General features: G+C 38.9%; 1 protein-coding gene across 4 annotated transcripts in view; it reads left to right on the forward strand.

Moving 5' to 3' along the window:
* The window catches only part of LOC140679746 (kelch-like protein 24), a 31,923-nt gene extending 20,732 nt beyond the window's left edge, over positions 1–11,191 (forward strand). For 3 of the 4 annotated variants that reach the window (XM_072915789.1, XM_072915790.1, XM_072915792.1), the window contains exons 9-12: positions 2,057–2,233; positions 4,584–4,730; positions 10,618–10,783; positions 10,843–11,191. In XM_072915789.1, coding sequence (XP_072771890.1) covers positions 2,057–2,233; positions 4,584–4,730; positions 10,618–10,783; positions 10,843–10,999 — 647 coding nt within the window. In that variant the 3' untranslated portion in view covers positions 11,000–11,191. The remainder of the gene's footprint in view (positions 1–2,056; positions 2,234–4,583; positions 4,731–10,617; positions 10,784–10,842) is intronic. The other variant, XM_072915791.1, reaches the window with a different exon arrangement.
* The last annotated feature ends 4,624 nt before the right edge of the window (positions 11,192–15,815 follow it).

Consider the following 15,815-nt stretch of genomic DNA (forward strand, 5'->3'; position numbering starts at 1 on the left):
TTTATTGACTGTATCTAAAAAAGATAAAAATATATTTGTATTTAAATGAAGATATGAAATAATCCTAAATGAAATACAATGACTTGGTTTATATTATTGTATATACTAGGGCAGGGGTCACCAACGCGGTGCCCGCGGTCACCAGGTAGCCCGTAAGGACCAGATCAGTCGCCCGCTGGCCTGTTCTAAAAATAGCTCAAAGAGCAGCACTTACCAGTGAGCTGCCTCTATTTTTTAAATGTCATTTATTTACTAGCAAGCTGGTCTCGCTTTGCTCGACATTTTTAATTCTAAAAGAGACAAAACTCCAATAGAATTTGAAAATCCAAGAAAACATATTAAAGACTTGGTCTTCACTTGGAATAAGTGGTAGAAAATGGATGGATGGATGGCTCTTCACTTGTTTAAATAAATTCATTTATTTTTTACTTTGCTTCTTATTACTTTTAGAAATACAATTTTAGAGAAAAAAATACAACCTTAAAAATGATTTTAGGATTTTGAAACAAATATACCTTTTTACCTTTTAAATTTCTTCCTCTTCTTTCCTGACAATTTAAATCAATGTTCAAGTAATTTTTTCTTTTCTTTTTATTGTAAAGAATAATAAATATTTTAGCTTCTGTTTTTTCGACGAAGAATATTTGTGAAATATTTCTTTAAACTTACTATGATTAAAATTCAAAAAAATTATTCTGGCAAATCTAGAAAATCTGTAGAATCAAATTTAAATCTTATTTCAAAGTATTTTGAATTTCTTTTAAAATTTTTCTTCTGGAAAATCTGGAAGAAATACTGATTTGTCTTTGTTAGAAATATAGCTTGGTCCAATTTGTTAAATATTCTAACAAAGTGCAGATTGGATTTTAACCAATTCAAAACATGTCATCAATATTCCAAAATGTATCTTAATCAGGAAAAATGACTAATGATGCTCCATAAATTCTTTTTTTAATTTTTTCAAAAAGATTCAAATTAGCTAGTTTTTCTCTTCTTTTTGTCGGTTGAATTTTGAATTTTAAAGAGTCGAAATTGAAGATAAACTATGTTTCAAAAAAATTTTATTTATTTTTTCGTGTTTTCTCCTCTTTTAAACCGTTCAATTAAGTGTTTTTTTCATCATTTATTCTCTAGAAAAAACCTTCCGTAAAAGGAAAAAAAAATGTACAACGGAATGACAGACAGAAATACCCATTTTTTTTATATATATAAATGTATTTATTGAGGTATTCTTGTTTAAATCACACTTACGTGTAACTTACAAATGACAATATATTTATTTATTTAAGTGTGTATCAAACTGGTAGCCCTTCGCATTAATCAGTACCCAAGAAGTAGTTTTTGGTTTCAAAAAGGTTGGTGACCCCTGTACTAGGGCATCAAATCAGTGTCAGTTGAGTCGGTCCATAGGTTGCCTGTAGGGATTTTTAATGTCCAGCAGATGTCAGTATTTAGTGACACAGTATCGACACAGTATCAATACAGTTTTGCAATGTGTCGAAACGCTTCATGACGCCTCATCAACCCATCACTAATGTCCACTGTGGAGGACACTGCTTCTCAGAAAGTAAAAGTTGAAAGACACTTAAGTGAACATTGTTTTACACTTGTTACAAAGTATGTTTACATTGTCATTTTAAAGACACTAAACTAAGTTTTTTTTTTTTTATTATTATTATTATTATTATTATTAAAAAGACCTACAAATGCCATAGTCTGTAAAATTAAGTTGCAGGAATGTTTAGGATAAACACAATTACTGTAATTGAACACAAACATAATGTTCTCATCATACTACAAACATGTATTTTTAAGCGCAAAGAATTGGGCAGGGACATCTACTGTTTTTATCAAATATTTAAAAAAAAAAAACTGTGTGTGTCGCTCCAGTTTCCTCCCACATTAAAAAAATATTCATACCGTGACGATATCACACCATCAAATTTTGATAGCAATAATTCCTTATTACAGCCAAGTACAAAAGTGTGTGTGTGATGTTTTTATCGTAATTTTTTTCAACAATAATGCAATTGTCTCTTGCTCTCTGTCCTTGCAGGGCTTGTGATGCTGGATGGTTTTGTTTACGCTGTGGGCGGTTGGGAAGGACGCTACCGTCTGGCCTCAGTGGAGTGCTACAACCCTCACACCAACTCCTGGCAGTTCACAGAATCCGTCAAGATGGCTGTCACCAGCCCTGCTGTGGTGGCCCTCGACGGTCTGCTCTACGTTACTGGTAATGGGAAGGAATTGTCATACTTTGGGGCGTGGGGTGTTTACTAGGGCTGCAGCTAACGATTATTTTTCTATCGATTAATCTATAGATTATTTTTTCGATTAATCGGTTAATCCATAGATTTTTTTTTTTTCGATTAATCTATAGATTATTTTTCCTTTTACCGATTTTTTTATTTATTTAAAATGAAGAGGAAAAAATAAATTTAGGCCAGTTTTTTCAAAAGGCATGGCTTTTATTTACAAAAAAAAAAGTATGGCCACTAGTCAGTCAACATTGACAACAACATGACAAAATATTCTGTAACAATGTAAACATTTAAAACTTTTAACATTTAACAAAATTAAAAGTAGCTTATTTGCTTTTTAATGTGCAAATATAAAAGTAAACATCCAGTGCAAATCTTAATATTCTGGAATAGTATAAGCATTTCAAAAGTAAAAGTATTGCTTATTTTGCTTTAAAATGTGCAAAAATAAAGATAAACATCCAATACAAAAAAGTGCAAAACGGAAATATTCTGTAACAAGTGTAAACATTTCAACAAAAGTAAAAGTATTGCTTATTTGCTAAAATGTGCAAAAATAAAGCTAAACATCCAATACAAAAAAGTGTACAGTGTAAACATTTCAACAAAAGTAAAATTATTGCTTATTTTGCTTAATAACACAACAATGATAGTATGATTAAAGTGAAAGTTAATTGTTGGTTTGTACATAGTATATGTAACTGTTAATGTTGTAAAAGGTATTTGCACAACTAATTAACGTTAGCGTTTGTGACACGTCTTGTGCCGTGGGGTTCTTTCAGGACCGACAGACTGAACGCCAGACGGCTTTGCCAGGTTTACAGTCTTTTAATTTTACACAAAGTCTTTTCTCTTCCAACTGCGCGGATCGCGCACCTGGGCACGATTGCGGCGTCGCTCCCGGCGCGCCCCGCCTCGCCGCTCGCTCGCCGCCGCCGCCGCCTCTCCACAGCGTTAAAGAGGAGCGCGTCTTTGTAAACACTGAACAGGCACGCCAAACGCGCCTCTCAGAGCGAAACGGTGCTTTAGTTTATGAATTTACAACGTAGATACAAATGACACATTCATGTTTTTGTGTAATAATGACAACGTATACGCACGCGGACGATTGACTTGTTGATGGTGATGGCAAGAACGCTGTCGGGGGTTTTCTTTTCAAATGTTCGTTCATAGCCGTTGTGCTGCTATGATAGGCCATTTCCGCTCGACACAGTGTGCATACAACAACATTATTAGGCCGTTTATTGAAATACTCCCACACTTTTGACGACTTTTGGCGTGCTTTTTTCCCCTCGCTCGCATCGTCTGCTTTGCGCTCTGCCATGACAGTAAAGTAGTGTGACGTAAATATGCGACGCGCCGACACACAAAAACGGCGTCGACGTATTTACGTAACCGATGACGTCGACTACGTCGACGCGTCGTTTCAGCCTTAGTGTTTACTCAACTGCAGGCATCTGGTTGGAGAAAGGAGGGTATTTGTAACACATCTTTTACTAGTTATATTGTTATAAGATGTCACGTTCAAACACTGAGGACATCTATTAAACAAAACAAAAGGCAAGGAATCAAACAGAGACAGATTTCAATTTGGACTCAATATTGAGGAGAGACATGGCCACTGCACTCTCTGTACAGTCCTGCACCACGCTCTGACGAAGAAGAAGGTTTTCGTCTCCTCTTTATTACGATATTCAATGTTCACGCACCAACACATGTCTCAGCAGGAATGGGGAGTATGTAAAACAGTCATTGTTTTCGGTCGCTTTGAAGACCAAGAAGTGGGATTTCTCGGGCTTGGGCTCTTCCTGGATCCAGCTGGGGCAGGTGTTGGAGGACAATGGATAACCCCTCCCGTCTCCTGACCACAGGGACTTCAAGAGGGCAGCGGGTCGTAAATAGCGTTGACCTCGGTTACCAAATAGTTGGAAGAGAGTTTGTGAAATACTTCAGAGAGAGTTCGTTTAACACTTCAAAGAGAGTTCCTCTGGAAGTTGAGCAGATCCTGCCATCTGTCCGTGTTGAAATCACAGTGGCGTTTCACGAGCCTTCTTCCTCTTGTTAGGCCTCGAAAGACAGCGTTCATAATACAACGTTTCTTTTGTGATAATTTACAAACAATTATTCCAACAATAACATTGGTAGTCTGCATGGGTTTGAGTCATTCCCCATCAACTTTTGGAGTTGTTTGTGCCCCAATTCGGCGACACTCGTGTTTTTTTTATTTATTGCATCTATTATAGAGGTCATTTATGTGAGAAAATGACTCACTTAAGAAGGTTCGGAAAGATGCTCTTTTTTTTTTTTTTTTTTTCCATGCAGGTGGAGCAGTTCTGGAGGATGGCGACGGCACAGATCTCACACAGGTGTACGACCCTAAAACCGCCACTTGGACGGAAGTTTCCGCAATGCAGATTCCTCGTTCTGGTTCAGCAGCTTGTACGCTAAAAGGAAGGATTTATGTTATAGGTAATTTCCTCTTTAACATCTTCCCAATATGGATACAAATCAAGGTACTTTAGCAGTCCTGAGCAAACTACATGCGGTCCGTTAAGATTTTCAATCCGGCCCGCCGGACGTTCTACATACATTTTTTTTTACCTTTTAACATCAAAAGTGTGTTTGCCATTATGATGTGCAGTGCTGTTTTTAAATGACTAAGTCTTGAACTATACAAAGTATTTCAATGGTCGAAATCTGCGCTTTTGAGTGTTATAGGAGTTATTTCAAGTTAAAGTCCCAATGATTGTCACACACACACTAGGTGTGGTGAAATTATTATTATGATTATTATTATCCATTTGACCCATCCCCATGTTCACCCCCTGGGTGGTGAGGCGAGCAGTGAGCAGCAACGGAATCATTTGTTGATTTAACCCCCAATTCCAACCCTTGATGCTGAGTGCCAAGCAGGGAGGTAATGCATACCGTATTTTCCGCACCATAAGGCGCCCTGGGTTAAAAGCCGCGCCTTCAATGAACGGCATATTTCAAAACTTTGTCCACCTATAAGCCGCCCGGTGTTGTAAGCCGCATCTAACTGCGCTAAAGGAATGTCAAAAAAACAGTCAGATAGGTCAGTCAAACTTTAATAATATATTAAAAACCAGCGTTCTAACAACTCTGTTCACTCCCAAAATGTACGCAAATGTGCAATCACAAACATACGTATATCAACATGGACAGAGCTGCGTGAAAAAAGCCACCCGGCCTCTTCGCGTAAACTTAAACTTACCTTAACCACTCGCTCATCTTTTCTTCATCCATCCCTTCGAGTTAGCTTTTATGATGACGCCGGCTGGAAAGGTCTCTTTTGGCAAGGTCTTCCTTTTGAATATCACCATGGGTGGAAGTTTCTGGCCATTAGCATGGCAAGCTAGAACCACAGTGAAGGATGACTTCTCATTCCCTGTGGTGCGAATATTCACCGTACGTGCTCCCGTTGTATCCACAGTGCGGTTCACAGGAATATCAGTTGCTGTGAAATAGTAATCCGTGTGCGGATGGAGAGATTGCGTCTTTTCATGAACCGGATCCCTGACGCTTAGTAGGAGCCATTTTGTGGTCTTTACAGATGTAAACACACAAAGGAAATGAAACGTACGGTATATCCGCGCGCTTTTTCTTCTTCTACGCGGGCGGGTGGTTGCTTACAGTAGAAGAAGAAGCGCTTCCTGTTCTATGGGGGCGGGTGCTTACCTTGGCGGTTGCTTGCGTAGAAGAAGAAGCGCTTGCTGTTCTACCGGGAAAAAAGATGGCGGCTGTTTACCGAAGTTGCGAGATCGAAACTTTATGAAAATGAATCGTAATATTAATCCATATATAAAGCGCACCGGGTTAAAAGCCGCACTGTCAGCTTTTGAGTAAATTTGTGGTTTTTAGGTGCGGCTAATAGTGCGGAAAATACGGTACTTGCCAACCCTCCCGAATTTTCCGGGAGACTCCCGAAATTCAGCGCCTCTCCCGAAAACCTCCCGGGACAAATTTTCTCCCGAAATTCAGGCGGACTCAGGTCCATGAGGACCTGAGTCCGCTAACCCACAACATAAACAGCATACCTGCCCAATAACGTTATAACTGTAGAATGATGGAGGGCGAGTTCTTGGTTTCTTATGTGGGTTTATTATTAGGCAGTTTCATTAACGTCCTCCCAGCGCGGCAACAACACACAACAACAGCAGTCACGTTTTTGTATACCGTAAAGCAGTTCGTCTGCCGTAAACAGCAATGTTGTGACACTCTTAAACAGGACAATACTGCCATCTAGTGCATTTGATGAAAGTACTTTTGTGCGTGCCACACAGCAATGCATCATCAGAGAGGGTGTTCAGCATGGTTCGAAAAATAGTGACAGAGAATAGAACAAGGATGGACAATTCAACCCTTAACTCAACAATGAGTAGATGAGTGTTATGTGTGTGTATATGTGTAAATAAATGAACACTGAAATTCAAGTATTTATTTTATATATATATATATATATATATATATATATATATATATATATATATATAAAATCTATGAAATACTTGACTTGGTGAATTCTAGCTGTAAATATACTCCTCCCATTTTAGCCACGCCCCCGTCCCACCCCGACCACGCCCACCCCTACCCCCTTCCCCCCACCTCCCGAAATCGGAGGTCTCAAGGTTGGCAAGTATGAGGTAATGGTTCCCATTTTTATAATCTTTGGTGTGACTCGGCCGGGGTTTGAACTCACAACCTACCGATCTCAGACCAGGAACAAACCAGAGTGGGCGGGGTTTATTTTCAGAGCAGCCAACCCCAAACGCCTGTGTCAGGAACATATTTTTACGTGGTAATATATCATATTGTAGGTGTTTATGGCCCTTTGCATTCATATTTTGCTGTTTTTTTTACATTTTTGTTGTTTTGCTTGGTCTTAGAAGTAAAAGAGGAGCAAGAACTCTTCTTCTTTCGTGTATCGTCAGATGTCCAACTCGGTGTCGCGTAGCCATACCCCATACTTGCCAACCTTGAGACCTCCGATTTCGGGAGGTGGGGGGGGTGGGGGGGTGGGGGCGTGGTCGGGACGGGGCCTGGTTGAGGGGGGCGTGGTTAAGAGGGGAGGAGTATATTGACAGCTAGAATTCACCAAGTCAAGTATTTCATATATATATATATATATATATATATATATATATATATATATATACATATATATATATATATATCTACATCCTGAAAGTATGCAAACAAAACTGTGTTTAGATAATTGATACTTCAAACTTGCATGAATAAATATTAAGGAATATAACATAACTTGGCTTCTGAGAGTTTCAAAATGTAATGAATAAAATGCTAAAGTTGTTGATAAACAAGCAATTATTTTAATAATTAAATATGGTCATTTTAAATGAATAATTATGATCATTTAAAATTAATGATTTCAAATATGTTTATTTTAATGTATAATTCTATGGCTGGATGTAATAAGGAGTCAGAAAAAATACAAATAAAAATACAATTAATTTTGATGTTTTTAGCAAAATATAGTAAAAATTTATTATTATTTTTTTAATTAATAAATATATTTATTTTTAGGTAAGATAAACATAATAATACAATATATCTCTAGTCTGGATGATTTAGTTCTCGTCACCCTGTTGTCATAAAGAAAAGGCTGTCCTCACTCAGGTCCGCATGGAGCTGGAGGGGGCGTGGCCTCCAGCTCCGGCTGAAAATCGGGAGATTTTCGGGAGAATATTTGTCCCGGGAGATTTTCGGGAGAGACAGTGAAATTCAGGAGTCTCCCGGAAAATTCGGGAGGGTTGGCAAGTATGATGACCCTAAGCGACCGACCCCGGTCCGTAGACCAGGGGTGCTCATTACGTCGATCGCGAGCTACCGGTCGATCTCGGAGGGTGTGTCAGTCGATCACCAGCCAGGCATTAAAAAAATAGTCCTAAAAATGAGCGATCATAAATCTTCACTATGACGTCACTTTCGTCACTTGATTGACATTCACGGCACCCGAGGGTCTTCTGAGATGACGCTGGCTGCTGCCAGCTCATTAAAATTACCGACTGGAAGGCGAGAAACACTTTATTTCAACAGACTCTGGCGCCGTACCTGTCGTCAAAACTCCAAAGACCGACTGCACAGTTGCGCTAACAAAATAAGAGTCTCAGAAAGCTGGCGTGCACAAGCTAGCAAGCTACGGAGTTTGCCGCCAATGTATTTCTTGTAAAGTGTATACAAAGGAGTACGGAAGCTGGACAAATAAGATGCCAAAAACCAACCACTTTCATGTGGTATTGGACCGAAAGGAGGACTTTTTTTCTCCTCCATTCGAAAATGCGGACGTTTCAGCACCACTGTCTGATTCCAATCAATGCAAGTCATCAGAATCAGGTAATACACCAACTTATATTCTTGTCTTCATGAAAGAAAGGAATCTATATGTGTTAAACATGCTTGTATTATCTTTAAACACCTTTAACTTATTAACTATATGTGTTAAACATGCTTGTATTATCTTTAAACACCTTTAACTTATTAACAATATTAACTATATGTGTTAAACATGCTTGTATTATCTTTAAACACCTTTAACTTATTAACTACCGTATTTTCCGCACCATAAGCCGCCCTGGGTTATAAGCCGCGCCTTCAATGAATGGCATATTTCAAAACTTTGTCCACCTATAAGCCGCCCCGTGTTGTAAGCCGCATCCAACTGCGCTAAAGGAATGTCAAAAAAACAGTCAGATAGGTCAGTCAAACTTTAATAATATATTAAAAACCAGCGTGATGTGGGCGCGCATGGAGTCGTATATCAACATGGACGGAGCTGCGTGAAAAAAGCCACCCGGCCTCTTCGCGTAAACTTACCTTAACCACTCGCTCATCTTTTCTTCATCCATCCATCCCTTCGAGTTAGCTTTTATGATGACGCCGGCTGGAAAGGTCTCTTTTGGCAAGGTCTTCCTTTTGAATATCACCATGGGTGGAAGTTTCTGGCCATTAGCATGGCAAGCTAGAACCACAGTGAAGGATGACTTCTCATTCCCTGTGGTGCGAATATTCACCGTACGTGCTCCCGTTGTATCCACAGTGCGGTTCACAGGAATATCAAAAGTCAGTGGAACCTCGTCCATGTTGATAATGTTCTCTGGCCGGATCTTTTTTTCAGCTATCTTGTTTTTACAATATGCACGGAAAGTAGCCAGCTTTTCTTGAAAGTCTTTAGGCAGTTGCTGTGAAATAGTAGTCCGTGTGCGGATGGAGAGATTGCGTCTTTTCATGAACCGGAAACCTGTCGCTTAGTAGGAGCCATTTTGTGGTCTTTACAGATGTAAACACACAAAGAAAATGAAACGTACGGTAATATCCGCGCGCTTTTTCTTCTTCTACGCGGGCGGGTGGTTGCTTACAGTAGAAGAAGAAGCGCTTCCTGTTCTATGGGGGCGGGTGCTTACCTTGGCGGTTGCTTGCGTAGAAGAAGAAGCACTTCCTCTTCTACGGGGAAAAAAGATGGCGGCTGTTTACCGTAGTTGCGACACCGAAACTTTATGAAAATGAATCTTAATATTAATCCATATATAAAGCGCACCGGGTTATAAGCCGCACTGTCAGCTTTTGAGTAAATTTGTGGTTTTTAGGTGCGGCTAATACGGTATATGTATTAAACATTCTTGTATTATCATTAAACACCTTTAATTTTTTAACAATATTAACTGTGTTAAACATGCTTGTATTATCATTAAACACCTTTAACTTGTTAACAATATTAACTATATGTGTTAAACATGCTTGTATTATCATTAAACACCTTTAATTTTTTAACAATATTAACTATATGTGTTAAACATGCTTGCATTATCTTTAAACACCTTTTACTTGTTAACAATATTAACTATATGTATTAAACGTACTTGTATTATCATTAAACACCTTTAATTTTTTAACAATATTAACTATAAACATATATTTCATAAATAAGTAAATGTAAATTATATGTATGAATGAGGTAGATCCCCACGACTTGATCAATTGAAAAGTAGCTCGCCTGCAGAAAAAGTGTGACAAAAACCGTAGACGGTTCAGCGCGGTAGGTCGTCTCCTCCGATGGCACCATCTCCTGGGTCCCAAATGTAGCGGTGGACTCGGGAGGGCCCGGCCGACTCCCACTCCTGCTTCCAAGCTGCTGCCAACCATGCACCTCTGTATGGGACACTGTGACTTTTGGTATTAGTGTTCCTGAAAAAAAAAAAGACCCAAACACACATACTGTACAGCAGATTTTTACAGCTAAATGTGTACATATTATTTATACACCTCTCTCAATGTGCCCCCCCCCCCCACCCACATGACCATGTTTGTTTTATGGTAGGTGGCTGGCACGCCTCAAAGGAAAACACAGACAAGGTGGAGTGTTACAACCCCAAGACAAACCAGTGGACCATGTGCTCCGCCATGAAAGAACGACGCTACCGGCCCGGTGCTACCGTGCTGGATGGAAAGATCTACGTCCTGGGAGGAGAGGAAGGATGGGACCGGTAAGATAGAAGTACACTGCAGTCCGTCTCAGTGAAGGTGCAACTTTGATCCCCTCTAGATACCACGACACCATCGAGAGTTTCTGCGACATAACGGACACGTGGGAAATAGTCGGGGAGTTGCCCAGCAGTCGCAGCTGGCTCAGCTGTGTGTCGCTCCTGCTGAGGAAGGACATCAGCTGCAACATCTGCCCCAGTAAGCCAAACGACAAGTAAATGAGAGACACAGAGCTGTATTTTTCTACTGTAAGAATGACTCAATGCTGAATTGTTGCTGTTTGGGCCAAAGATTTCAATTGTGAATATTTTTTTTTTTAAAGTACGTGTTTGTATTAAACATTGTTTTTGTCACATGTTTTTGTTTTGCAATTAGTGTCCATAATGTTAAATAGAAATGATAAATAAATGATAAATGGGTTGTACTTGTATAGCGCTTTTCTACCTTCAAGGTACTCAAAGCGCTTTGACACTACTTCCACATTTACCCATTCACACACACATTCACACACTGATGGAGGGAGCTGCCATGCAAGGCGCTAACCAGCAGCCATCAGGAGCAAGGGTGAAGTGTCTTGCTCAGGACACAACGGACATGACGCGGTTGGTACTAGGTGGGGATTGAACCAGGGACCCTCGGGTCGCGCACGGCCACTCTTCCACTGCGCCACGCCGTCCCAAAATACAAAATGTTAAATTATATTAAATGCCCATTATTACTTTGTTTGCTATTTAATGGCATGGAAGTCTACACTTCAAGTTAATCTTAATCTTAATAAGGATTTATTCCTAAAAAAAAAAAAAAAAAAAAAAAAAAAAAGTATTTGCCATGGTGTTTCTAACATAGACATGTTATAAATAGACTCGGCATTGGCTGCTGTGACACGAGAAATTGGGCCGCCATCTTGAAGTGGTGATGAGCAGTGTTGGGTTAGTTACTGAAAACTAAGGCTGCAGCTAACGATTATTTTTCTATCGATTAATCTATAGATTATTTTTTTCGATTAATCGGTTTATCTATAGATAATTTGTCGATTAATCTATAGATTATTTTTCCTTCTACCGATTATTTTTTTATTTAAAATGAAGATGAAAAAATAAATGTAGGCCAGTTTTTTCAAAAGGCATGGCTTTTATTTACAAAAAAAAAAGTATGGCCACTCAGTCAACATTGACAACAACATGACAAAATATTCTGTAACTATGTGAACATTTAAAACTTTTAACATTTAACAAAATTAAAAGTAGCTTATTTGCTTTTTAATGTGCAAATATAAAAGTAAACATCCAGTGCAATCTTAATATTCTGCAATAGTATAAGCATTTCAAAAGTAAAAGTATTGCTTATTTGCTAAAATGTGCAAAAATAAAGATAAACATCCAATACAAAAAAGTGCAAAACGAAATATTCTGTAACTGTGTAAACGTTTCAACAAAAGTAAAAGTATTGCTTATTTGCTAAAATGTGCAAAAATAAAGCTAAACATCCAATACAAAAAAGTGTACAGTGTAAACATTTCAACAAAAGTAAAAGTATTGCTTATTTTGCTTAATAACACAACAATGATAGTATGATTAAAGTGAAAGTTAATTGTTGGTTTGTACATAGTATATGTAACTATTAATGTTGTAAAAGGTATTTGCACAACTAATTAACGTTAGCGTTAAAGAAGAGCGCGTCTTTGTAAACACTGAACAGGCACGCCAAACGCGCCTCTCAGAGCGAAGCAGTGTTTTAGTTTATGAATTTACAACGCAGATACAAATGACACATTCATGTTTTTGTGTAATGATGACAACGTATACTCAGGCGGACGATTGACTAGTTGATGGTGATGGCAAGAACGCTGTCGGGTGTTTTCTTTTCAAATGTTCGTTTATAGCCGTTGTGCATACAACAACATTATTAGCAGAGGTGGGTAGAGTAGCCAGAAATTGTACTCAAGTAAGAGTACTGTTACTTTAGAGATTTATTACTCAAGTAAAAGTAAGGAGTAGTCACCCAAATATTTACTTGAGTAAAAGTAAAAAGTATGTTGTAAAAAAACTACTCAAGTACTGAGTAACTGATGAGTCACATACACACATACATATATATATATATATATATATACACACACACACACACATATATATATATATATATATACACACACATATATATATACATACATTGATATATACAGTATATAATTTATATTTATTTATTTTGCCGTTTTTGTTTACATGTTAAAGGTGTTTTAATGAATATACAAGCATGTTTAACACATATAGATTCCTTTCTTTCATGAAGACAAGAATATAAGTTGGTGTATTACCTGATTCTGATGACTTGCATTGATTGTAATCAGACAGACAGTATTGCTTATAACGTCCACGTTTTCAAATGGAGGAGAAAAAAAGTTCCTCCTTTCTGTCTAATACCACATGAAAGTGGTTGGTTTTTGGTATCTTATTTGTCCATTATACACTTTACAAGAAATAAATTGGCGGCAAACTCCGTAGCTTGCTAGCTTGTTAGCGCTGGCTTTCGGAGACTCTTATTTTGAAAGCGCGGCGCGATGGAGCGGCACTTTTATTGTGAAGACAGGAACTGTGCAGTCAGTCTTTAGGCTTTTGACGGGATGTACGGTTGAAATAAAACAAGTATCTTTTTTCCTTCACACTTTTGATTGATTGATCGGAACTTTTATTAGTAGATTGCACAGTACAGTACATATTCCGTACAATTGATCACTAAATGGTAACACCCCAATAAGTTTTTCAACTTGTTTAAGTCAGGTCATGTGACCACCTGGCTCTGTTTGATTGGTCCAACGTCACCAGTGACTGCATCTGATTGGTGGAACGAAGTGAAACGTCACCAGTAAGGCAGGCACTATGAAGGTCTGTCTGACAGACCAAAACAAACAAAGCGTGCATTAACAGATCAATAAAAATTAGTAGCGAGTAGCGAGCTGAATGTAGATAAAAGTAGCGGAGTAAAAGTAGCGTTTCTTCTTAGGCCGTTTATTGAAATACTCCCACACTTTTGACGACTTTTGGCGTGCTTTTTCCCCCTCGCTCGCACCGCTCGCATCGTCTGCTTTGCGCTCCGCCATGACGGTAGTGTGACGTAAATATGCGACGCGTCGAAGCACAAAAACGGCGTCGACGTATTTACGTAACCGATGACGTCGACGTTTCAGCCCTACTGAAAACCATTAATTAGTTACAGTTACTAGTTACTTTATTTCAAAAGTAACTCCGTTACTAACTCAGTTACTTACACCAAAAAGTAATGCGTTACTGTGAAAAGTAACTATTTAGTTACTTCTTTTTCCCCCCCTTTTTTTTTAAGGCTCCCATTAATGCCCTTTTAGCCTTCATTTCAGTACTGTTATTGCACTGAAGAATAATACAATGTGTTGATCAACTTGACATGCATTTGCATCACTCAACTCTGCTAAGCAATGTGCTCTACATACAACACACAAAGACAAAGATATGTTTCAAAGGGCCAATTTATTTCAGGCCAGAACAAATTGACAAAACTATTTTAAATAGCTGCAACATAATGGCACTTTAACTTTAAGTAGATAGGATCTTTGATCCAAGACACAACTTACATTTAACTAAAATGTTATTTTCTTTGTGCTCGACAAAAGAAAAGTATTGAGAATGTCTCCATGTTAAAAAACTCGACTTCTGGCTTCTCCATGATGTCTTGTTAGTTGTTATGAGAGCAGCGTATGTGTGTGTGTGTGTGTGTGTGGCCCTTTAAGATATGACAGCATGTGAGGTGAGTGACGTCAGTGAGTGAGTGGGCGAGAGAGGTGAGGGACGGCGACAGTGAGTGCTTTCAGGTGCTCTAGCTTGGTGGATGGCTGCGTCCAATAAAGTCACAAAGTTGCAACAAACCGCCGGTCTCGTCATTCACCCTCAGCTGTAAAGACCCACTGCCGGGTAAAGTGAAGGTTGTTAGCGCCGAAGACGTACATAGGCCCTGGAGGAACGTCTCCCCTGCGCTCCTCAACTGCGGTATGGGAGTCCCCCCCGCCCCCACCCACACCCACACCGCTGCAATAAAACACACTCAGATCTTCTGTTTCTAGCCGATACTACATGAAAAATAACGCAGTAACGCATCATGTAGTAACGGTAACTGAGTTACTGAATATAAAAAATAACGCGTTAGATTACTAGTTACCGCCGAAACTAACGGCGTTACAGTAACGCGTTACTTTGTAACGCGTTAGTCCCAACACTGGTGATGAGGAGCCGGCGAGCAGCCTAAACTGACAGCTGACTGGTAGAAAACAAAGATGCTAAACTGACAGTTGACAACAAAGATGGTGTTCAGCCTTTTCCTGCTCAAATGAGCGGACTGTTGAAAATAGGAATCGGGGGATTACTTTTCACAAGTAGGATTTAACATTAACGTACTATTGGTTGTACAGGTAAAAGCCAGTAAATTAGAATATTTTGAAAAACTTGATTTATTTCAGTAATTGCATTCAAAAGGTGTAACTTGTACATTATATTTATTCATTGCACACAGACTGATGCATTCAAATGTTTATTTCATTTAATTTTGATGATTTGAAGTGGCAACAAATGAAAATCCAAAATTCCGTGTGTCACAAAATTAGAATATTCCTTAAGGCTAATACAAAAAAGGGATTTTTAGAAATGTTGGCCAACTGAAAAGTATGAAAATGAAAAATATGAGCATGTACAATACTCAATACTTGCTTGGAGCTCCTTTTGCCTCAATTACTGCGTTAATGCGGCGTGGCATGGAGTCCATGAGTTTCTGGCACTGCTCAGGTGTTATGAGAGCCCAGGTTGCTCTGATAGTGGCCTTCAACTCTTCTGCGTTTTTGGGTCTGGCATTCTGCATCTTCCTTTTCACAATACCCCACAGATTTTCTATGGGGCTAAGGTCAGGGGAGTTGGCGGGCCAATTTAGAACAGAAATACCATGATCCGTAAACCAGGCACGGGTAGATTTTGCGCTGTGTGCAGGCGCCAAGTCCTGTTGGAACTTGAAATC

This window comes from Nerophis lumbriciformis, linkage group LG22, assembly GCF_033978685.3.
Source record: "Nerophis lumbriciformis linkage group LG22, RoL_Nlum_v2.1, whole genome shotgun sequence".
NCBI lineage: Eukaryota > Metazoa > Chordata > Actinopteri > Syngnathiformes > Syngnathidae > Nerophis > Nerophis lumbriciformis.